Source organism: Electrophorus electricus, chromosome 2 (genome assembly GCF_041902795.1).
Source record: "Electrophorus electricus isolate QZ-2024a chromosome 2, ASM4190279v1, whole genome shotgun sequence".
Classification (NCBI taxonomy): domain Eukaryota; kingdom Metazoa; phylum Chordata; class Actinopteri; order Gymnotiformes; family Gymnotidae; genus Electrophorus; species Electrophorus electricus.
Genome location: NC_137498.1, coordinates 41,881,085 through 41,907,084, shown reverse-complemented (window position 1 = coordinate 41,907,084; position 26,000 = coordinate 41,881,085). Strand labels below are relative to the sequence as shown.

Below are 26,000 nucleotides of genomic sequence, written 5' to 3'. Positions count from 1 at the left end.
CCCTTGAAGAAATCTGTACAGACTGCTATACTACTACTAGTCTAGATCCATCAGTGACCAGCTGACAAGATGTCTGTCCCACAGTCTGTATGACTAATTGTAAACCTCTTAATTGCACCTTTTAAGATGTGCTCCTACCCCAAGTGGGAAGTGAGTGTATAGGGAAACCAGGGACAAGATTTGATCAGAATTTGCATAAAAATTCAAGAGGTTGTCCACTACAGTGTCTTCCATTACCCTTTTACTTCCAATACCAAATGAAAGGTATTGAAGCCAGTAGGATCAGCCAAATCCAGTTGCCCATAGGACTTCAAGATGCAGCAAAAAATGTAAGTTTATTTAAAAAAACATCCATAGTTCTCTTTCCAAATACATATATATTTAGATTTATACATATTTGATATAGCTTAATAAACCTCATGTTGACAGCACATATTAATGGAAGCCAAGAACATAAATATAATTAGAACACTGAACTATAAAAACCTCCATCTTGATATCCCCATAAGTTCCATGCAAAATGACAGATGTTTAGTGTTACAAATCACTATATATCATATTGCAAATACAAGAATACAAATATGAAGGGTACTGATTCTCAACTATGATCACAGTTTCTGAAGTCATTCCAACTTTTTTTTAAACAAGATCACTTAAATATATTTAGCACCAGAATACAGTGTGATGCTGTTTTCACATAAACGACTAACAGCTTGCACATAGGTTGTGTCCATAGGTATCCATCCCATGTGTCTTGTTGATGAGAATACAGGATGTTGGTTAACACTGAACTGTCTGTGTGGGTTTCCTTTGTGCTGAGATGATGGATTCCATATTCCTCTATTAACATACCCCTGGGAACAGTGCAACCAGTGTGTTGGATTCTGCTTGCCTCATTGTATTACAAGAGTTTTTGACACAGAAATGCAATTCTGGTACACAGGCCTTTGCCTGTCAACAGTCACGCCATAACATTTTACAGTATTTGTCCATCTTTTGGTCTCTTAAGCACAGTTGGAAAAAGCAAACGTGAAGAATTTATCAACCATTTTCAAAATTTCAAAGCTAAGCAGGATGCACATAAATACAAACAGCATAAGAACAATTATCAGGGCTTTCAGACAGAGTAAATATTAACCTCTTACCCCTCACTGCTGGGTAATTGACCATGTATTAACCTTATTGCTGAATGGGAGGCTTAGTAATGTCTTCAACTGTCCCAACTACTATTCTTTCTAATATAATTAACATAACATTTAATCCACATTGAGCTAATAATTATCCCAACAAAACAGACATGTGGAATACACAATAATGGCCAAACAGAGACTGAGGTCAAATGTGCCAATACATAAAAAGAGAAACAAATGTCAAGCTTCTAACTAGAGAGAGCAGTACAGACAGATTCACATCTAAAAAACACTTTCTTTATCCTGCTATAAGCAAACCAACAAACCACAAACATGAGTTCCTGAGTGTCAGTTTGTTAACATTACTGATGTATAAATTGATTTAATGGTGTGCAGTATACCTACACATATATCTTTAATTTATGTAGTATAAATGTTTTCAGCTCTGAAATAAAATTCTGTTTCTGTATGCTATTTGTACATTTTGCAGATTGATATTTTTATATTTGTTTTGTTATTCAATATTGTAGTATTTATATAGATGATCACTCTTAAAATCTTTTTTATGCCTATAAAACATTACGATAGCACCTGCATTTGCATATTGTTTTTTTCTGACTACAAATTCAACCAGCGTTTGTGGCCAAATGCAGTTCAAATAACACACATGTGGTATGTAATGAAATTCTGGCCTGTAAAAAGCCAAAGTTTTGAACAATGCTCTTTACCCGTAAAACAATCAGCATTGTCTGAAAACTCTCTATTGTGGCCAACTGTTGACAGATGTTGTTCCTGTTTGAAGTGTAAAGTTGGACAGTCTCATATGTGGCTCACTCTACAGCTTGCCATTTGACCTTTTTCATACTTGTCTGAAAAGAATGAATACTTCTGTGATTCATACCACATGACAGTCATCAGCATACAAGAAAACACTGAAAAAGACACGACCCCCCCCCCCCCAAAAAAAACCCAGCTTAAATCTCTAAAGACAAAAATAAATGATTACTGTAAACACTATTTTTGATGCAAGTTCTTATATGGCTGCTGTTTAACACAAGCGCTTTGCGCTTTACCCATCGCTTGGCCAGCTAAATATGAGCTCAACAATTTACCTACAACTTAAACCCTTGTATCTCAAAAACAGCCTTCCAATAGCAATCCTATCCTAATAAAAGAGGAATTTAAAAGGGATTGTTCACAGTGAAACTGGGACAGCAAGCCTGAAAACTGGCACAGATGAGGATCTTTTTCATTTTAGTTAGTCTTCTGATTATCAGGACTGCTCATTCATGCCATTAAGCGCTGGGCTGTTGACAGACTGCAGACACAGGCAGTCGAGTGCGTCTCAAGACGTATGTCTTACGGTTCCTGTTTGAGGAAGAAGCTGTCAGAACCGTTGGTATCCAGTAGTGAGGCATTCTGGCGAAAAGTGATCTCGCCATCGGCCTTAGCCACAGGCTCCTCCTTCAGCTGGAGAACAGCAACTACATGGGAGGAACAATATTATTACTGTAAAAATGTGTTTTCAGTTTACTTTCTTAAATACAAGGAATGAATGAATGAATGAATGAATGAATAAATGAAAGTTAGAGGGGATTAAGGAGGCCAATGAAATGTTTTATGTCAAAATCAAAAATGGGACTTTAAAGGATATAGTGAATATAACAATGGAAAACCCTGATAGTTAAAAAAAAAAAAAAAAGACAGGAGAATGACAAAGGAGTTGTTGAATCAGGCCACTGGGCCAACCACAATTGTAAAGTCAAAACAAAGGCAAAATACAACAAACACTATTTGTAGTCCCACAAGAAAGCATCTGAACCCATTTACGTTGAATTCAAATTAACAACATTCCAAATATTTTTAACTTATATTGAAATTAACTTATATTGGAATTAATAAGTAAACAGCCCCTTGCCATTCTGTCAGTTTGGTTTGATGAAAGTATTACCTGTCACGCCAGCCCTGAGATGCACTTATGAGAATAATGTAACCATACTAGAACCTTTGCAACCCAAATACTGAAGACCTCACATGACATTCTTCTATTCTGTATCTACTATTTATGTGAAGTTTTTTTTAAATTCTGTAACAAGGAAAATTGGGTCAAAATATATAATTAAATATACAGGAATATTCACTAAAAAAAAGTAAAATATTAAATAACACACTAATATTATATAAAATATTAAATAATGCACTAATATTGTTTTTAATGATATTGACATATGTAAATTGCTAATGACTCTTCTTATTAAAATACTTAAACATTATTGTTCTTGTGATACAATGCCATGTAAGACTAAACAGTAAAATGACTAAGCAGTAATATAAACTGCTGCAAGGTAAGGACTACTGTGGAAAGATGCTTTTTGGTAACTAGACATGGTAATGGATGAGCATAGAGTCAATGGAATTACTCTTATCCTGTGTGTTTTCCAGGGCAGTTACCATAACTCCGCTTATGATGCAATTTGAAAGTGACATCATTAATTTCCTATTCTATAGGCAATTCCAAAATTACCATGTTTAAATTCTAGAACTACAAAGCAGTAGAAGAGGACACTAACAAGAGAAGTTCTCATTCAGTAGTTTTGTTTTTGAAGTTATGTTGCTGACTATTTAAATATGAGTTTTACGTACAACCACCATTTATTCACAGGTATGGTGAGATTCTGTTACATTTATTGTTCTTTTATAAAAATGACAAACAGGAATATTACCTCTTTTGTGAATTATGATTATGCTAATAACATTGTTGTATGCAGGAAATCCGATAATCAACAACAACTATGGAAACTTTGTCCAAAACTACCCCATTCAAGCTTTCACACCTGAAGGTAGATTCTTTCAAAAAGAAAACGTAATCATAATCAATCACACAGCCATCACAATTCAATAACAAATGTGTAATCTTTGTTAAATTAAATGTGAAATTTAAAGTTTTAAAACATTCTGAAGATTCTCATCAATAACTTAGCATCACAATATTTTCCCCAGCCATAATGTAATGAGTGATTTAGATATACCCACTACAGACCTATGTTTCTGTTGTTCAAGGATATGGAGCCATGGTTCCTCCACTTGCTCCCATGTGGATACCATGTTATAGATATCATGCACCAGCTCAATACTTGCCCTGCCCATCTTATGGCCTGAGTACAGCAGCAGAACAACCCTGCTCAGCCTACTGCCTTGGGCAGCTCCCAACCACAGCCCCTCTTTTCCTGGCCAAAGCACACCATGAGAGCAGAATGAGCCAGGCTAAGGGTACCATGGGTTTCGATGTGCAAGACCTAGGGAGCTTTGAGGCAAAATCAAGGAAACTGATAGAGGCCAGGAGCACCTGCAAACCTGTAGCATGCGAACAGGTGGATTTGACTAATGGAGACAATGACGGAGTTAAGCCTGTTAAACCTGCAACCCCTAAAAAACCCATGATGACGGGGGACCGTGAATTGCTGAAGGCACGCAGAAAGAGGGTCTGCAGCCAAAGCAGAAAGCAAAAAGGTCTTCCTGAACATGGTAAGACACAGAGGAAAGAAAGTTTTAAAAAGGTGAAAATGCGGGGAAAGAGAGAGACGGACGATGAAAAGAACACTGGACCAAAGAGAAAGAGAAAGGAGCAGGAAAAGACTAAGATAAAAAACAGTGCAGAAACATCCAGACCAACAACCAAACTGACGCTAGTTCAGTACATGAGGGAGTCCATCCCTGTCTTCCACAAGCTTGGCCCCAAATCTCCTAAAGGTGGTTCAAATGATAAAACAGGTAAATATCTGTCAAAACCATGCAGAACCACTGAGCCAAAGGAAGCGTGTGGACTGGTAAACAGGTCTCTAGGGGTGGTGCACATACAAAAGGATGCAGCACAGTGCAGCCCTAAGGCTTTTCAAGAGGATTTGCTGTGCCAGAGTGGTTGGGAGCCGTATGTGGACCCTGACCATGGTGTGGACCTGAACGGCTGGGACTTTACTTTGGCGAGCTTGATAAACCACCTGGGCTCTTCATCTATGATGGAGTAATTCTGGGAGGACAGTAGCATCCTTGTGAACTGTTTACACATCTGTTATTTTGTATGCTGTACATACACCTGAGCCTATACTCCAATACACTTTTATGTATGGCCAATAAAATGATACATAAATAATGTGCATCATTTTTTCCTTCATGCCAAATGAAAGCCAGCAGACTGTGGGCCCACCTGGTTTGTAGTTTGCACTCAGGTCTCTATCAGCAGAGGTGAGGGGCATGTTCCCAGGAGCAGATGATGGTGTGGGTGGTGATGGGTAATCAGGTGGAGTCATGTTCTCATCCCCAGACAGGTTCCTCTGTGTCAGGCCAATCACAGATAAATTGACTGGCCTCTTACCAATAGGAATCTTCCTTTCTGAAAATTGAAAGGGAGCTTTTAGTACTAAGCCTATAATTAACAGGGGTGTTATATGACTTTGCTGTTACATGGGGGAAAATTAACAACAACAAAATAATTTATTGAAAACTGAACGAGGGTATTCAGAGTGAGGATAATAAGACCACTAATGACTGATTCGACACATTGCTGAGATTGAGATGTTTCTGTCTATTTGGTTGTTATTACTGTATGATTAGTCTTTATAATAATGGAGACTTCAATGTAATAGAGTCAGAAGTCTTCATAATAATGGACTAAGCTGTAAGATGTGAGGCTGTGTAAAGCCCCATTTTAATCACAGTATTAACAGCCACTTCACAACTCCAAGACAGCTTTGAATCCAACAACTGAGAACTGTTTGCTCGACAGGCTACCCTCACCACAAATGCAGACTTGTACGAATGCACATCATGGTGCTTTTCTTCATTAACACTTATGTAGACAATGTTACAGTGGATAAAAACAAAGATGTTTCCAAACCAGAATCTGTGGATGAACAAAGAGGTCCAAAATGTACTAAAAGCCAACAACAATGGCTGTAAATCTGGCGATCCTGCAGCATATAGCACTGCCAGGCCAAATCTGAAAAAAAAGTCTAAAGGCAGACAGATGAGTGCATATAGAGGAGGACCTCAAGAGCGCTGATACCCAAAGTATGTGGCATGGCATCTGTCCCATCACTGAGTACAAGACAAACCCTACCTACACTGTGTCACACTGGCCTATGAGGTCAACACCTTCTTCACTCACATTGATAGCGGCAACATTGCGACTAACACGCATTCCGACCACAGCACTTGAACACATTCTCTCGCTGAGCACTTATGATGTATGGCATGTGCTGCAGAGGGTCAACCTACACAACGAAAAAAGAGCACTGAAGCGCTAGCAAAGAAATATTTGGCCTGTCTTTATCTCTGGAGTCAGCCATCATAGAGTCAGTGCAAAGAAAATCACCATCAGCAACCCGAACAACTATCACACAGTTGCTCTGGCACCCACCATAATGAAGTGCTTTGAAACACTGGTCCTGTCTCACATCAAAGCCACCTTGCCTGCCTCCCTGCACTCACAACAGTTCGCATACAGGAGCAACAGATCCACAGAGGATGCCATCTCCCTCGCTCTTCGCACTGGCCTGACTAACCTGGAGAAACCGGGCACATGCGTGATGATGCTATTAGTGGATCACAGCTGCACTTTGAAAACAGTCATCCCCAACATCCCTCATCATCAAATATAGCATATAGCATCTATTCATCAGCTGGATAGTAAACTTCCTGTCAGTGTGTCCTCAGGCAGCGAGACTGGACCCCCATCTGTGCTCCACAATAACTCTGAGCACTGCATACCACAGAGCTGTGTGCTGAGTCCCATCCTCTACTCCCTATTCACACATGACTGTGCCATCGTAAAGTTTGCGAATGACAATGGTGATTGGAGATTTCTCACAGTGATGACTCAGCTTACCAAGCAGAGGTGTGAAATCTATTGAGTTGTTGTGCAGGTAACAACCTCTCCCTTAAAACCACAAAGAACAAAAAGCTAATAATCAATATTGAGTATATGCTCCAGTCTTCATAATGGACGTGGTGGACAGCATGTTCAGCTTCAGGTTCCTGTGCATCCACATTTCAGAGGATATCACATGATTCACTAACACTACTGCGGACTCACTAACACAACAACGGATGTTTCCTGAGGACGTTGAAAAAATCAGGCCTGAGCCAACATCTGCTGGTGCACCACAGAGAGCATCCTCACATACTGCATCTCTCTGTGGTATCGCTCTGTGTGGTATCTCTGTAGTATCTCTCTGATGCACAGCAACTTATAGGAAAGCTCTGCAGTGGGTCATCTCCAGTGCTCAAAAGGTCATCACGGCTCAGCTCACAGACCTGGAGGACAGTTATAGCACTCACTGCCTCAGAAAAGCAGCCAGAATCTGGAAAGTCGCCACACACTCAAGTTATTTGTTTAACCCCCTTCCGCTGGACATCTAGACTGAGGAACAGTTCTTACCCCAGAGCCATAACCATACTGAATCACTCCCTCAAGCACCCTGCACAACTGGAGAACTGATACACCCCACATCAAACTCTTAAACACACTACACTAGACCAAAGCATGCACACGCATACACACTTACACGCACAGCAACATCTCAATAAGCTACCGAGTAATAGGAGGGCGATGCTGTCAGGACTGGTACTGTTTTGTAGTTGATATATCACACTATCAGTAACAGTAAATTATTAAATTATTTTTGCCCATTTGCGCTACTTGCTAATCTACACCATTTGCCTCTTAAATTAAGAATTGCTGCATAAAAGTTGTGCATTGCTACTAATGTATACATTTAATCGCTAGTCAACAATGATTTAGCTTCCTGCAAAAAAGAGCTTTATTTATTTTTGCATGCTGAATCAAAATGTTTTCAGATTTCTCTACTACCCATATTACTCATACTCTGGTATACTCATAGGTTATTATGTACTGTATGAATAAATGAACCTAAAATGTATATTTTATGGGTTTTGCCTGCATTTGGTCTCAGGAACATCCCTTTTCTGCATCCAGCAGTAGACTTCCATCACACAGGGGAAAGTGGAGCCCCTCCATGAAGGAAATCTACTGCTGGATGCAGAAAAGGGATGTTCCTGAGACCAAATGCAGGCAAAACCCATAAAATATACATTTTAGGATTACATCTGTATACATTTTAATTGTAAAAACAGTCTTGTTTATGAATAAGTAAAACATAAATAAAGTAAAATGTAATTGCCCTGTTACTTGTTGGAAAGTTGGAAAATTCTAAAAGCACATTTGAATTCAGCATAAAGTGTACTATAAAAGGTGCACCTAGTTTAGTTTGGGGGTGGGGGTGGGGGGGGGTGGGGGAAATCTAATTTTGTTGTCCAGTTAACATTCACTACTGTCTAAAGTTTGCTCTTTCTTTATTTAAAGTGTAAACATACTCCCTGATAACACCTAACAATTACACATTTTGCTATGACTGTACAATAGTTTGTATTTGTAATTGTTTGTACAGTCTGTAAATTAAAATGCATTTATACATCTTGTATGGAAGTTGCAAACTCCAGTTTCATTGTACTTGTGCAATGTCAATAAAGTTAGCTATTCTACTCTAGTCCAGAGTAACAATAACAATGTCAATGTCATCTCTTGCTAACGACACCACAGTTATTGCCACACTACTCTACAGTAAACTGTCACCCAACCATAATAACATATATAACAACTCCAAAAACTGCTGAGTTACATTTCCTATCATCCTACTGCCATTCCCATGATGCTCTTCAGATATGAGAAATTTTGTCATCATGACAGGCAGGAGGGTGTGCTGAAGACGTTCCTGTGACTGACTATTAAGACACTGTAAGCTGAAATTCTGCCCAGCCTGCTGCTAAACAACATCACTGGTCCTGCTGAAATCAGCACCTCATCTGCATATGACAGTGGGAAATTTACAGTGTGCTACCTCAGCAACATTAAACCTACAATAAATTGTTTCAGCAGTCAAACCACACTGTGTTTTTGGTGAATTAATTTAGTGACTAACTATTCAACGTCAATTTATATTTTGACATATTTCGACATACACTGGTGTCTATTATGGAATCCGTCAAACCTGTGCACCTGCTCTATGGACATTTTAATGCACCAATAACTACAAAATAATTGCAAATATGATGTAATTATCAGAAAAAAAACAGCTGTTTAAGCAGCTGTAAGGAAACATGCCCTTAAGAAAAGCACTATTTCATAACACAAACAAAGTAAATAGCATCCATGCACCAATCTATTTATAATTTGATCCACTACAGTGCCTGCTGTCTAGTGAAAAATGGTACTTTTACATCTTTTAATCACATGACAAAGCCCTACATAACCTCCATAGGAAAAACAGGGTGTGTGTTTGTATGCGTGCGCGTGTGTGTAGGAGGCACAGGTGACAGAGATATTGTGGCAGATGACCTACTTTTCTTTTGCCCTTTGTACTGCTGGGATTTCTTCTTCTGCTTTGTAACACTTGAAGAAAGTTCCCGGAATGCTGAAAAAATGAACAAAATGTAGAGCACTTCCTGCAAAATAAACAAACAAGCTGCAACCAATGGCGCATGTTTCTACACTGCATAGAATACCAAAATAGTACACCATACTGATTTTATGCCAACTGATGCCCTCTAAAGGGGACACCTCATGTGTGACATATTGATTTGGTGCAGTGCATATAATGTGCCCAAGCTATTGACCCATGCACTGATAGCACAGGCTCACTAAACTGCAACATAGTACATTTGTAAGGTTTAGGATGTGGCCGCAGTATTGCACTTTCTGATATCTGAATGCTGGGCTCGTTCCATGCTGTTTCTTTATTAAAAGCTCTTTAACCTGTAGGCCGTCAGGAAAACATACATATTATATAAAGTATGAAAGAATGTGTTAGAGTATTATGCATGTTATTCAACTTAGAGTCATAAATTACTATTTGCAATCATTTGCATTTATGTTTTTACATTTAGTTCATTGGGACATTATTGTGACCAAACTGGGTGACCACCAGTAGGAGCAATAACAGAATGTCCTGTAATAGTTGACCTCCATCTCCATCCTTTCCTTTTTTTGTTAAAACAGAGTAAACTATGTAGGATTGAAGCAGATTGCATATCGAGCCATAACACACACTTAAGAAGATTAAGCATGCTTAACAATGCTTGTAATATTCCAAATGCCTTGTCATTTGTTAACTGCCTGTAAAAATGAGTAAGCATGGGGAAAATCTCTCATTCACAGATGTATGTTAAGTGTATTATATGCTCATTGGAACCCTCTGCTGACTGCAGTGAACTTTGGGTTTCCCAAGGATTTTCTAGAGTTTAAGGCATTTCAGATCAAGTAGGGAATATTTTGTTCAGTCTTTCCCCCATGTTTCATTTCTTCCCTTCAGCTGTATTTTCCAAGAATGTCTCATTTTTCTCCAGTTTTTGTTTGTGAATTAACCACTGGCTAGGGGACCTTTCAGTCATTTGAATCCATGCAGAAAATGGCTCAGCTACACCACTTACAAAAGTGGCATTTATGTCGGAGGGATGATAAATCACAGCAATAACAGTCTATGTAGCATAGAAAAACCGATCAAGCTAACTAGCAAAACAAACTTCAATTAAACAAAAAATACTAAAGTCATTGCAAAAGCCAATAAATAAAACAGCAGCGTGAGAGCATTTTGCTAGCCAACAAATAGAACACAAAGACATTATGGACTTCAAATGTTATTGCTACTGCAAACGCGGAGGATGGATACATGGCAAGGCAAGAACACACAGAAATGAGTCTTTAAAGCAGAGCGGGCACTCAGAGAGGCACTTATATGGGCACTCACCCTGCACTGCGGGTGGCTGTAACTGGTAGCCAGTCAGCTGGCACCAGCCCACTGGGTAGAGGTCAGGTGACTCACAGTCCACCCACTGGTCATACTCATTCTCCCAGCCATCAAAGTGGATCCTTAGCAACCTGTGTACAATGCGTGTCACCGTGGCAACACACACCAGCCGGGGCTCCATAAGGTCCACTGCCTCCAGCTTCATTCCGGGCACAAAGCCGTGGTTGGGAACATCCTACACACACAGACAAGGTAAAGAGTGTCAGAGGCAAGGTTGGCAATGTCATACACACACACGGGAAAGACATTGGGCATTGCTACTGAACAGTGCACTCTAAGCATTAGATTACACTCTAGCAGTGCACTAAAAGCTGAGACACAATAGGTTCATTTTGAAAATGGTGCAATCCAAGCAATGGGCCTCATTATACACAACTAATGCTGAAACATGAAACTAAAGTGAGAGAGCTCTGTGTGAACACTGCTTTGAACTTGTAGATCCTCAGATGGGTCCTTTTGCTTCTCAGTCAGCTTAGTCACTGAATGGAAAGGAGTCCAGTTGTACCTTGTTAAAGAGCTTCACAGGAGCTGCCACCGAGGCTGATTCGCTGAGGTAGTCGAACCATCGAAATGGGAGTTTTGTGTAACCTGGGCAAGAATGTTTACTTTGCTTCAGCAAAGTCCAAATGATCAAACATGCTAAACAGCCATGCAGGTGTCACACAGACTAAATCGCCTGCTGTCTTTTTTTCCCCCCTGGTCAAAAAAAGATGCTTCAAATCTGCCATATTCAGGCATATAAATTATGTAATTAAACTTTGATTTTATGAGTTCTGTATGATCTAAATATTCATTTCTTAGTAAAACATTCTGAATTTACTCAAACATTAATGGAGTTCAGTAATGGCAGAAGTTGTTGGAGCAGTCACGAGCCTCGCCAAGCGGGCCATACCACGGGGGGGAGTGAGCTCGATGTTGTTGATTTCACAGAAACCAGCAGGGAAGATGGATGGAGAGGTGCTATGGTAACAGAACCAGTCTGAACCATCGGCTGCTTCAGAGCCGTCAATCCCGATCATAAGGTACCCATCTGCCAGGACCTGGAAGGGTGGCAGTTGGAGAGAGAGGATGGATAAATACAAGGAACTCTGACTGATCTCAAATTTAACCAAGTCTGGAGTAATTTACATTAGAAAAGGTCAAGAAAGGTTCTTTGATAAAAATGTCATTTTGTAGGACACAAGCCCTTTGCTTTTCAGTTGGACTGCAAGAAACAACTGTTTTAAACAAAATATTTGTAAAAGACAAAACTGAATTTCAAGGTCCATTCAGGTCCTTTAAAATGGCTATTCTTTTAGAAATAATACATTGTTTAATGACAACTACCCTAATAACATTTGCAATACAATTATTTTCCAGGTACTTTATAAGACTCTGATTAAATAAAAAAATTAATTCTATCATCTTTCATTTTTGATGAAAACATTTCAACAAGCTGAAAGCAGCTTCATGACATGGAATGACATATGCACATTGAACTCAAGAACTCAAAAAATGAATTCTGCCCATATTGTGCCATGTTTGAACAGTTGAACAAATACAGGACAGTGTTCCTTCTGCTGCCAGTCCAATATTTAACATGTGAAAAACCTGGCATATATCCAACTTCAAAATCTGAACAAAGAATTAATTCTCTAGCCATCTTGATGAGAATAACAAATACAGAGATTCATTTTCTTGGTGGGTTACAGGTCCTAAATCAAGAATTCTGCTGATTATACAGTATGTGGAAAGTCATTGCAAACACAAGAATAATGTTTCAGCACCAAACAGGATTAAAATGGCAACCTACTGAATCCATTATGGTATGGAGTTCAGAGCAGAACCAACACTGATCAGTGGTGCCTAAAGTGATCACTAGTGGTTAGAAGGGATCAACATCACCTACAGGGGAGTGATCAGTATTGCCTGCCTCTTTCAGCAGTGCCATGTGATGAGTCCTTACCTTCCTCACTGTGGCAACACAGATGGCTGAGAGATTAAGAGGATCTATGGCCTCAAGCTTCATATTATCCTTAAACCAGTCACCACTCTGATCCACATCTTTCACCTATACATCATGTACAGACGTTAATTCAACAGTGTAGATTTTCGTTAATCACTGAAGATGTTTACTATTAGCAGAACATCTCCTGTCACAGAAATGGTTGATCAGTAAATCTGACATACAGTGGACATAAAAGTCTGTGCACACCTGCTCAAATGTCAGGTTTTGAGGTGTAAAAGTATTAAACGAAGATAAATAATTTCAGAACCTTTGTGATACTTCTGTGATTATAGCAATGTATAAATTACTTTGAAAAAAATATTTAAAATCATATTTATTTACCAAGATCTTTTGGTTAAGTCAATCAATAAGTCAATTAGTTTGGTATATCTTGATCTAGCAGTGTTTTTAACATTCCCCTAGTAATAGCATTCTAACTGAGTCCATTTGGACTGGATGTAGATCTGGCCTCTGCCTGGCCCATTCCAAAAACCGCGATCCTCTTTGGTGAAGCCATTCCTTTGTCGATCTGGAGGTATGCATCAGTCACTGTCATATAGAAAGGTGAAATTCTTCTTGTCTTAATCGTTTCAGCCGAAGATTTAAGGTTTTGCACTATATTTTAACGGCAATTTGAAGCTCTTCGTGACTCCTTCCAACCTAATTAAAGCCTCAGTTAATGCTGAAGTAAAGCAGCACCGAAGCATGATGTTACCCCTTCCATGCATCACCTTGGAGATGCTGTTCATTTGGGGATGTGTAGCTGTTTTTTTTTTGGCACCAATATATTTTAGTATTATGGCCAAAATGTTCAACCTTCTGGAGAGAGACTGGATGTATTTTTTGTAAACACAGGGCATGGATTTTTGGTCGTTGTTGTTAGAAAATGCTTCCATTATGCCACCCTACCCCATAGCCAAAATATATAAAAAATTCAGATGAATGCTGTCGCATATAGGGAGCAACAAGTACTTTTAATATTGCTGTAGGCCTCTTCGCAGCCTCCCTGACCTGTTTTCTCTTGGTCTTCTCATCAATTTTAGAGGAATGCCCTGTTCTTAGTAATGTCACTGCCATATTTTCTTCACTTGTTGATCATTGTCCTGACAGTATATGCAATACCTTGGATATTCTTTTGTAATATTTTTTACCAATGAGATCCCAGATCCACTTTCTATGCTCTTTCGAGCGCATGGATTTTCTAGTTAGACATTAGCTACAAAGATATTGTCAATAAAATCCTACAGGAACAGCTGTGGTTAAACAGTCACTTTAATTGATGACAGCTGTACACAAATTAGTATTTAACATGAGTTTGAATATGACTGGTTGATTCTGAACACCACCACATTATAAAAGGGTTTGCTCGTGTGCTTAAGAAGCTTGTACTTATGTAAGCTTGGTATTTTAAGTTTTTCCCCCTGAAGCATTACTGGTTGTTTGTCATATGACATGGTTTTGAAACCTGTCATTTTAACAGGGATGTATAGACTTTTATATCCACTTTTTATATCCAACATAAAAACTTTCTAAAATATTCACAGATGTGAAACATCCAGAAGTATTACCTACATTTACAAATTTATATATAGAAATTATTTGCATCAACAATAGGCATTGGTTGTCTACAGAAGCATTCACAGATGTCTGTATATGTTTCATAAATAAGTTATACATGTTATAAATATTAACACATTAACACATTGAAATAATATGTAGGGGTCAAACATCAGATATAGCCAGTAATTACATAATTAGTATGAATAAGATGATAAGGACAATAATCAGTAATTTAAAAAGGCATTTCAACTGAAACCACAACAACAAAGCTATATTATTAAAACAATCTTTAAAAAGTGCCCCACAGTGTCTACTGCAGTACTTCACCTTAGCAAACAGCTGGCCTGGGGCATCCACCTGGCCCTCCAGTTTCTTCGACACATCTGTAATGACAAAAATGCTATTAGTTTAAGTACACAATGTACCCAGGAGTCATCTTGTTCCCAAGGCCAAAAGAAGAGCACTCATTTAGGAAATAGATGAGCACATTATTAAACCCTTCAAATGTCTCTTGCTTTCTGATATCAAAGCCAAAGTCTTTTATTTATTATTCATAAACAGCATATCAGAAACATCATACTGAAATTCTTGTGGTAAAGCTCAGGGTAAATTATGGCAGACTAAGGTGAAATAACAAATGTCCATTGGTCTAATGATTTTATTGCAACAGTCCATGATTAGGTTTCAGTCACCCCCCCATTACACATAATTTGTCAACTGTGATATTAAACTCACAGCTCTGTATGGTGGCCACCATGTCACTAGTTTTAAACAACAGACAGCCTTAGTCACATGATGATAAATAATAGGCCACTACTACTTTAGCAGTAGTTCACTACTCCGAGTTCTGAGTTGAACTGGCAATCTAGTTTCCTTATGCAGCAAAGCCAAATCATTGGCTCAGTGTCCCCCGGCACTACTCTGGGAGCCGAGGGCAACTGACCGGAACGTTTGAAGCGGTGTCCGATGCTGCGAGACCACCCGATGCTGTGGATCAGCGGGCTGTACATGTGACACCAGAAGTCGTCCGATCCATCTTGGCTCTCCTCGTAGACGAGACGCAAACGCCCACCGATCACCTGCTCTACCAAAGCCACCCGCGTCCGGCACAGGTGGGTCTTATCCACCACCTCCACCCTCATTAGCTTTTTAAAGGGAATCTGCATGCTCTCCTGGACCTGTGAAAGTGTGTGTGCATGTATGTATGCATGTATGTATGTGTGTGTGTATGTGTGTGTGTGTGTGTGTGTGTGTGTGTGTGTGCGCATGTGTGTGTGTGTGTGTGTGTGTGTGTGTGTGTGTGTGTGTGTGTGTGTGACAGAGAAAGATAAAGAGACAAACAAACACACACACAAACATAAAAGTGTAATTTGATTTCAAAAGTGAAAAACTTAAATGATTAATGCCTGTCCTAGATTCAGGTTATATAAGGCCCGAGTTGGAAACTGATGTTCTGATGATCTGCAGGTCAGTGTGCATTTTGTGTGTGTGTACATTTTTTGCAACTATTGATGATTAATGTGCTTGACTCATGTGACAAGACGTGATGGAAAATGATGGCATCCTCTGTTTTCCCTAGTTTGTTGCCAGGAGAATCACATGTAATGGGAACACAAGGGGGAAAAACAAGAACCCCTGGTAAACAATGAATGAGGACGATGTGTGCAAGGCTCAACTGTGGGGTCGCTCCGAGATAATCACCTTGGCAGAGAAATTGGATGGCAGCGTCTTGGCACCAGTGAGGCGTTTGACAAGGAACACCTTCCAGTTCGACACTTTGTGCTGAATTGCTATACGGAGGACAAAAGTATTCATTCATTCAGTCATTATATTTCTAAGAATTAGGGCACAACTGAGCCTCCAAAACAGTCAGGCAGTCCTCAGCAATCACCCTTTCAACCACACTGCCAGTCCTCAACTCTTAACAACACTGAAACACAGGCTCATTAACACAAAGCAATATGGCACTGGAATTATGTTCCATTTGCAATAGCGAGCAATACAAGTTAGTCATTGTTTCTAAATGGTTTGATTTCTGTGGTAACTGTAATTACTATAACTGAACAGAAGACGGTACTCTCTCTCTGCAGAGCTGGCAGTTGGTGACCCACTCATATACCCATACAGAACAATGAGCAGGAAATCATCTAAGCTTTTTTCATACTATGAACATGACACCTGGTTTAGTTTATAGAAAATTGCTACAACATAAAAAATGGAAAAACTATTATTTTGATATTGTGCATATAACAATAGACTGAACATTCCTATGGCATAAAAAAAAAAATCAACACTGCTAGAATATGTAAGCACAAGTACTACATGTTTTGTGAATAAATAAAAAAGGTTGCCTTAAAGGCTTTAGGTTACTCATACCTGCACAACATTTGAGCCAGAGTGAGAAAACAGATTTCATAATGTCTCTTACACAGCACCGAGACCTTCAGTCTTGGTAAGACTGAGCTGAAGCTTATACCTTTTAATATTGCTGCCACCCCCCTGACATCAGAGCACTAGAGTAGTACTGGTTCAGTGAGAAACAAAAATACAGGGATTTGGCATGTTAAAAGAAGTGAGTGTTTCTTAAGAGCTTACATCTGGGTGGTACTAGGGGCTTTCCTCCAGACGCACACCATCCCACGGGGTGGATGTCAGGAACACAAAGGTTACACCAGAAATCCTGGCCAGCATCACTGTCAAAGCCCTCATATCGCAGCAAGGCCTTGAACCCTGGAGCACAGAGAACAGAGCAGAGCTGAGAGAGAGAGAGAGAGAGAGAGAGAGAGAGAGAGAGAAAGAGGTGGCAGGTGTCCGGCTCAGACCTGCTGCGACACAAACCCATAAACTGCATCACAGTGAATAACTACAGCACAGGGAAGATCAGCTTTCCTCCACTCTGTTGAGGAATGGCACAAATCATTTTATAAGTGAATTGACTCAGATGGGGGAAAAGGACTCGTAAAATGTCTGAAGCAGTTTTCATTTTGGATTACGGAACTCATCTCCAATTTTCATTTTTCCAAGCAATGGCAATTTTGTCTGACCATTATCACTGACATATAAATTCATTTTCAAGAATGGTAGGAATATGTTTTTAGATATGAATCACCTCATTAATCTGTTTTATAACTCACTGACTCACACACCCTCAGGCTACAGATAATGCACAATGTCACTGTTCAATCTAATTTTAACTTTCAAGGGTTTGTTGGAAGCTTCTCTAGATCATTATTTTGCTATGGCATTTTTCACAAGGCTTCACAGATCAGTAGGTAATATAATCCTATCTTAATTATCGTTTAATCATATAATCCTATTTTAATTATCACTTATAATTATCACTTATAATTATAATATAATCCACTCAATTATTATTTATTTCAAATCCAGAACACCAGAGCACAAATACATTTCCAATGCAGAGTCCAATTTCTTAATGCTAAAGCCCAGAAGCCCAAAATAAACAGAACGAGCCTCAACTTCCAAACTTCCAGACCTGCCAGTTTGATGATGCTGGCTATCCAGTACACCTTCATGGGAAAGCTGTTGTCAGAGTTCAGCACTTCCACCCTGAGGCCCTCTGCGATGTCTTCCCACGAGGTCCCCATGGGAGCCTGGGGCAGAAGACAGACATCATGTTTATGGGAATGTTTGAGAAGAAGAAGAAAACAAAAGGTGTTAGCAGGCTGTGTTATAGGTGGACTTGCATGTTTGAAACAGCTGACTGGTGCCCCTTTGATGTCTCCAGTCCCGATGTAATCGCCCCAGTCAAAAGTGTCCTGAGGCACGGCTGATAGGAAACAAAAAGGTTAAATGGAGAATGGCATTTCTCTCTGGTTATAAACTACAAGTTAAACAGCACTGGTGTAGTTCATTAATAGCGTAATGTAGTGCAGCAATCTGAAGTCTGTGGGTGATATTACATGGCTGTCAGTCACCAATTGATCAGCTGTTGATTAAACACTTAAGAAAGTTGTAACACGAGCAGCCATGCAAGACATTTTTTCTCAGTGGCATTATGCTTCGGTTCCTCACAGGCATCACTGAAAGGAGAGAAGAAATGTGAACTTACCTGCCTTGGTCTTCACCTGGCTGTGCTGGTTAGCCTGATACTGAGCATACGCTGCTAGTTTGGCCATCAGTGGCTGCTTCTGCAGAACTCGAGCCTTTTTTGTTGGTGGCTTGCCCTGTGAAAGGCACAAATAGAAGTTTTGAAGATTTTGCTTAAGAAATCTTTTCATCACAAGCCGAGAGGTGGGCACAGTCATGCCATGAATGCAAGGAATGCTCTTTTGTTCTTTTTCCTGCTCAGAAGATGCTACTTTCTGCTTTCTGTGTAACACAACAACTGGACATAGAGGACATAATCTATAGATTCATGCAGATGGAGCAATTTATCCCAAATTTATCTGCCATTTTCTAAGAATTCCACAATTGTTCAAGTAATCGATTTGGCAAGTGTGGGATAGGGAACTAAACACCTCCCTTAAGATACTAGCATTAATCTGTAAAAGACAAAAAACTCTTTACAGATCAGGCCCACACAAGAGACAGTAAGAACCTGAACTAGAGGGCCTATCAAGGGTCCTGAGATGAATGGACAGTTCCAGTCACTGAGGAAGTCCAGTCAGATATTAGAGGTGGACAGCCTATTAAGAGAAAAAGAGACTGGTTCACACGTATTTTTTCTGCTGCTTGTCATGTCTCATGTGACCTGTCTTCTGCCCCTATGTCAGGTTCATTCCATTCTACACAGGTGATGGGAGAAACCATCATAAAACATTTTTTAGACAGTAGAGGCAGGGGCTGACTGCTGGCTGACTGCTGCATTAGTTTGAAAATGACACAACACTCAGTGAGCAGAGCTCTATATCTCTGTTATCCCAACTTTACATGCCTCACCACACTCATGTAGTGGATTAGTAAGTCACTAATGGCTTATTAAGTACTCATTACTGCCTATCAGTTCTGTGTCTCCATGTTAACTTAAAGAGGATGCTGTCTTCCTGCACTGATTACCATGTCTCTGATGAAATTATTAACGCCTTACATTTCTTCAACTGTTAATAAGGTAGATATTGATAACGTAGTTTGATTGTTGCATCCAACTTATGATGGACATGTCTCTGTCTGTGGAGCCATGTATTCCCTGCAATAACACCCATATATAATGCAGGATGCATAATTCCTACAGGAGAAATTAAAGGAAACTATATCTTAAATGCTAATGTGGCTAATAATGAATCAAAGATTATGGGGAACACAGCATTATGCAAATGAGGGCACGCTAACTTTTTGGCATCATTTTGCTAAAGTTCTCCTGTAAAGGCATGTCATTTGATCAAACCTTCCCTGTTTCCCAAAAACTAATGATCACTCATAGGTCTGAAAGCAACCTACCTGTAATCGGGCCAGAATGCTGGCTTTCTTAGAGTTGGATGAATAGCTCCTTGAGCACGAAACACTGCAAAAACGCTTAGTTTTGGAGTAGAAGGCGTCTCTTACACCGACCATGCCACACATCTCACAGGTAGCTAAAGAAGGTGAAAGCGAGAGAAAAAAATCCTGTAATTAAAACACATAAAACAATATTTTGTTTATAATAAAACAACGCAACAGCCCTCATCCCAGACCAGCCATTTGAATAAATAATTTCTTTTAACATTTGGACTTTAATATGTGCAATAGGTAGAGCTGTAAAAATATGACTGTGTAACTTTAAACATATATAAAAATAATGGTTTTTGACCTTTACCCCCATATAAATCTGAGGTGCTAGTTCTGAATTCTAAGGACTTAACTAAGGGAGGTTTATTACAGAACCAAAGAGAATAAGCAATCAGATTTTAATTTGCATGGGGACACCAAATACATGTTTATAAAAGTTAGGATAAACCTACCTTTGATATATAACTAGATCAAAATGTCTGTAAGATTAAAGGCATATATTCAAACAAGTGAGTCCAAACTGAGTGGTATGTTTATAAATAAAAAAATAAAATTTTATACACACACACACACACACACACACACACACACACACGATATATATTTAGTATTTTTTTCAATGTAAAATAAATAATGTTGACAAGTTTCAATCTCTTTAATGGCTCAGAAAATCAGCTTAGCATTATTCATGTACATTTTCTTCTGACAATGGAAAGTGGCAATGTCAAAGTATTGCACAGATCATTCTGCCTTCTGCAGAATTGATGATGATTCAATAAATATATTAGCTATATAGAGAGAAATCCTCCTGATCAGGGTTTTGAATGACATAGCAAAGCACCTCTTGCTGAAGAAGTACAAAAAAAGATGGAAACAACATCCATATTTGCTCCAACTATCCATAAATTGTGTTTTATTTAATTAAAGATTTTGTTTTATTTAAAGTCTTATTTCTTGAAAAGTTGTAAGAAAAGGATGCGTGCCTAAAGGTAAAAATGTGGTCATCAGTGATTATTTTCCACAAGTGATCACATCTGAAACCTGCCAAGCTGTGTGCAGGCGTATGCACAGGAGGATAGTACTGACACAGACCCATGCCAGCCTTGCCATCGGGGTATGTGTACACTTGTCCGTTGGTTTTGATGACGGGTAGGCTGGCAGGGAGTGGGCACGCATCCTCATCGCTGTCCTCTGAACTGCAGCTACTACTGGACCCCTCACTGCAGCTGTCGCAGCCGTCTAAGATTCCAAATGAGTCCCGCCTCTTCCTCTCCGAACACTCCTTCTGTTCCACCTATGGGCAATAGGGTGACAACAGAGTGTGTGTATGCATGTGATCTTATGAGTGAGAGTGTATGTGAGTGGATATCTGGGGTCACCAGCAGACAGCATTTTAGTTTTTGGTTTGGTTAGATGTTTTTAGTTTAATGAAATGCAGGTTTATCGCTGTATCATCAAGTAAAATGATCCTGTCTCTCTTTAACCTTGTGTACTTCACAACTCTATAAATATATATAAATATATATCTAAAAAGATATATATATATATAAAATATATATATAAAAAACATACACTTTCATATAATGCTGAACACGATCGTTTCTTTTTTGCACATGTAAGATTACTATTTTCTACCATTTTAAGTTGTTTTGTTCTTCTGTTTAAAATAATCTGTTAGCTCAGACACTGATGCCAAGCTACATCAATCAGAAGGAATTTCCATCAGCATTCTTAACACAGTGGTTTCCTCAGCAAAACTGTTGAACTCACCAAGCCTCTTTTAACCAGCACTACAGAGTTCCCCGTGCGTGTTATTCACAACATTAACAGTATAGTAAACCGGAATAGGTGTAATACAAATTGATACAATAATGATCCTTAATCAAATACATTTACTGACAACGAAGGTACACGTACCTCTAAAGTCATCTTTTTTCTCTGCATACCGACTTTCAAGGGAGACGTGAGTAGTATTTACTAAATGTTACATACCGCAGTGTTTCCCTCTACTACACGATACGGCTGTGCACCGCCCCCCGTTTTACTCGAGTCTGCTGCTGCCGTGCAGTTTACGCAGCGGTACATGTTGAAACGACAACACACAGACGGCTTGGTGACATTTATAGGGCGCATGTCAACTGTCAACCTTTGCACCACCAAATCTAACTGCAGTGCGGCTGAGTAAGGGCTCCTATATCTGGGCAGAACTGTGCCAAATTTCACGTTTCTCAAAACAGCGATCCGAACTCTTGTTTACTCCAGCGCAAAACGTGACTATATTTATATGCGAAGGTCAGCAACTTCGCGACGGCGGAAAAAAACCCCGTTGTTTTCCGGTGAACTCCTGTTTTACTACAGGCCACAAGCACACAGCTGACTTTACTAAGACACTACTATCACAACAAAGGCTCATAGAAAACGGCTTTAGACTGTGTGCAATGCAAAATCTCTGTGCAGTTCAAGGGGGAAAAAAACCAACCTTACCGGATCCCCAGCGTTTTCCATTAGCTTGTCATGCGTATCACTGCGCTTTAATATATTTGCAGTTAAGAGAAACCGAAATAAAAATATAACTAAAAGTCAATATGATCAACTACAGCTGCATATCAACAAAATTAACATATTGTTGAACACGCATGCGCAGTAGGCGCGCCTGGAACGTGCTCATTGGTCCATAATTTTGTCCTTTTCCCCCAAAATATATTTTAATTCATAGCAGAAATACTGACACCTCTCGGATTGGAGCATCGGCAGGTCAAACGTAGAGAACGATCTTAATGACTGAGATTATCACTATATTGGAGCGCTGTTCATCAGCAGACAAACGCAGTAATGACGTGTACTTTCGATTAGAGTAATCACAGGCATCGAATGTCTAAAGGCGACTGAAAAACTAACAACACTTTGCTGTAATTACATGACTGACTACCCATGACGAATAGAGAACCTAGGAAACTGGTCGCTGCTAGATAACTACCCGGGCGAATACGTTGTCTAGATGACTGGTTCATGCTTTTCACCAACTTATTACAGGCAAAAATATTATTTATTAGGCATTATCAGATTGAATTAGAACAACTCATCAGAAATTAAAAACCTGTGAATGTTTTGTGTTATAAGCAAGAGAAACCATAGCATAATCACAAACTGGGGGAAAATGTATAAAACTACAAGATTTATTTGCAAGAATTATAAGTCCTGTAATAGAAGTGTAATACCCATGAGTCTGTAATTGTTCAAGTTCGGTTTATTTGTCACATACCTAGTCATACACAGTATAACTCGCAGTGAAATGGTGGATGCCAAGCTACATCAATTGTTTGATTAGTAGAGTAGATTATTTTGTAGTATACTTGTATTAGTAAAGGGAATTGGATTCACACCCCTCTCATGGTTGTGAGTTGCAGGGTTTCTGTTAATTAGGGGCAAAGGTGTGGGTAATTAATCAAAAAAACACAGCTCTCACAAGGCCATTGTAGCCACAGGTTTTCACACATACCACACAGGAACACACTTGATTCCACTTGTTTTAATCAATTGGTCTTGGCCTTCAAGCAGTTGATTAATATCAGTTGTACACCTGCAGGACTGGAACAAAAACTTGTAGCCACAGCTGCCCTTTAGATAAGGATGAGACTGGACACTTCTGTTTTTTATATACAAAAATAAAGCAGAAAAATATGGCCACAGGATCAAATTCGGCCTAAAAGACACCACCTCTTTGAGGTGTCTGAGCCACACGGTTTTGTGCATTTGTCTTGAAGCTGTGACATGCTTTGACCAGTAATGAATGCTGAGTTGTCTAGCCACAACCCAATCAAGGGAATTGCGGAACATAGCCTGACAGTAGACATTAGCCTGGATGGATTATTATTATTATTATTATTATTATTATTATTATTATTATTATTATTATTATTAATAATAATAATAATAATAAATCTATTTAACAATTGTTTAAAAAAACATGGAAGGGCTGTGTATGAATGTGTATGACTTTCAAAGTGTTAAATGACATGTCATGCAAATTTGCCATCAGGTACACCGGTACAGTACTATAGTACTGTAGTGCAGCTTTGAGAAATAATTTGGCAGTGCCACTCAATATGCTGTAGATCTGAAGGGAAAGGAGACTTTGTGTTGTCTTATAAGAACACCTTAAAGTAGTGCATAATAGCACATAACAGTGCATTTTATTTTGTGTACAGTGTAATCTCATTGCTATCATAAGGCCTTAGTAGTATGACTTTGTTGTATGTCACTGTCTGTAGATAGCATTTGTGTTTATACTGGGATATTCACCTCTACAGATTGAAATGAAATCAATACTAGCAACTCTGAAACAGCCCTACAGCAGTGACTATTTCAACAAACTACCTTATTTAAGTAAAACTTAACAGCTATTTTATTAAGTTTGGAACAACAGGCAAACAGCATGGTGTGTTAACTATTCTGATAAATGCCTGCTGCATGCTTCATTTATGCAGCAGTTTAAATGGAAATACAGCATTGCTTTTAAAGTATCTATATGCCTGAACCCTTTTGGGAGCTTTCTGTTGACAAGGTCTCCAACTGGCTGACTCTGAAAGTAGAAACTTGATGGCCTGCTAGTGCTAGTGCCATTAACATAAATTTCTCTCTTTACTTCATTATAACTATAAAAAAAAAAAAAAAACATTTGGAGCAATGCATGAATGTATTTTTTGTTCCTGCAACCACCACCAGCCATAAGCAAATTGAGCCACAACCAACAAAGAAAATAATATTTACATTTGATTCATTTTTATGAACTGCATAGATGAAAGGCTTGCTCCATGACTCCTGTTACAGCTCACCAAGGTTCTGACTGTTTCTTCAGTCCTACTAAACACCTAACAATACAAAACACAAGGTTCATCAAACAATATCCAAAGTATGAACAGACTAGATATCCATCAACCACTGTCTCACAAGCCTTGCTCTGCCAAAAAATATCCATTGCATATTAGAGGTGTAAAATACTTTGAGGCATCATGAAGAATTGATCCAAAAGGTAGTGATTTAACTGATGAATGTTATAATTTTTAATGATCACTTGTAGTAATACACAATAACATCTATGCTCATTTTTAGCCAAAATAATATTCTCAGGCTATTTCCAAGCATACAAAACTACCAAATCCAGGCGTCCAGTATAATGCTGGCATAGTTCTAGCCAGAGACAAGGTGTGGCAGAGCATGCCTGTCATGGAAAAGCAGAGATATCATTAACTCAGTGTCACAATTTAAAATAGTTCTAAATCATACCAAAATTGTGGTGAGTGGACTTTTCATGTTGTATTGAATTATTTCCTAAAGATTCAAATTATAAATGTGGTGATAAACCTTACTGTCAGGTTAATTAGAACAGGAAAAACATATCAAATTTGCTGTGCTTTGGATTTTCTCATTGGATTATTCTCTGGTTGCTTAAGGTAGGCTCTGAGTTCACTTACTTTTGCCTTAGATTCTGTGAAATTCAAGGCTTATTGTCTGAACCTAGTTGTTAGTTGCTTGTTATCTGTAATTACTCACTACAGGTGTAGTTTCGCCCTGACCTTAGGTGTGAATTGAGGGGTGGGCTCAGCACTTATTGAACTGACATAAATTCGCACGACTCCACTACAGACATATATATCTGTAGCGGTAATCAACATCTGGGAGGGCTTTGTTTTTGCTCTCAATCAGTTCATCTACATCTCAACTACTGGACTTCACAAACTCATCTGACTATCTTCTTATATCTCAATCTTTAATCTCATACATCCACAAATCAAGCATCTGAAATGTGTCTCTCAATTCCTGTCCACATAGCATTGAGATTTGTAGGATATCATCATAGATCTCACAATCTCAGCAACTTCACTGACTCACAACGCTTCACACCATCACATATCATGGTGGCAGGAGGGCTCTGGAACTGCCAATCTTCTGTCCAGAAGGCTGACTTCATCTCAGCATTAGCATCCCTCCACT

General features: G+C 39.0%; 1 protein-coding gene across 5 annotated transcripts; it reads right to left on the bottom strand.

Moving 5' to 3' along the window:
* Positions 1-316: 316 nt before the first annotated feature.
* LOC113581135 (MBT domain-containing protein 1-like) lies at positions 317-22,636 on the bottom strand. Of its 5 annotated transcripts, none has more exons than XM_081704315.1 (17): positions 22,486-22,636; positions 21,093-21,300; positions 19,959-20,092; positions 18,631-18,745; positions 18,266-18,348; positions 18,055-18,172; positions 17,154-17,288; positions 16,260-16,348; positions 15,502-15,736; positions 14,886-14,941; positions 12,957-13,061; positions 11,904-12,051; positions 11,517-11,599; positions 10,952-11,186; positions 9,548-9,619; positions 5,335-5,520; positions 317-2,614 (listed from the first exon to the last, which is right to left on the bottom strand). In XM_081704315.1, the coding sequence occupies exons 2-17, from the start codon at positions 21,100-21,102 to the stop codon at positions 2,490-2,492; spliced, it is 1,929 nt and encodes a 642-aa protein (XP_081560441.1). In that variant the 5' UTR covers positions 21,103-21,300; positions 22,486-22,636; the 3' UTR covers positions 317-2,489. The 5 variants fall into 5 exon arrangements, with proteins under 5 accessions (XP_081560441.1, XP_035384819.1, XP_081560432.1 ...); XM_035528926.2 differs by having other exon boundaries at positions 22,491-22,636; XM_081704306.1 differs by having other exon boundaries at positions 21,099-21,300; positions 22,491-22,636.
* Positions 22,637-26,000: the final 3,364 nt, after the last annotated feature.

Excerpts from the sequence above, each read along its gene's own strand:
- LOC113581135 (XM_027016074.3), bottom strand. The coding sequence starts at position 21,950 with ATGCAGAGAAAAAAGATGACTTTAGAG. Across the intron at positions 15,737-16,259 it reads CATCCAATTTCTCTGCCAAG|GTCCAGGAGAGCATGCAGAT; the intron begins GTGATTATCTCG and ends ACACTTTCACAG. Across the intron at positions 14,942-15,501 it reads ACACCGCTTCAAACGTTCCG|ATGTGTCGAAGAAACTGGAG; the intron begins GTCAGTTGCCCT and ends TTGTCATTACAG.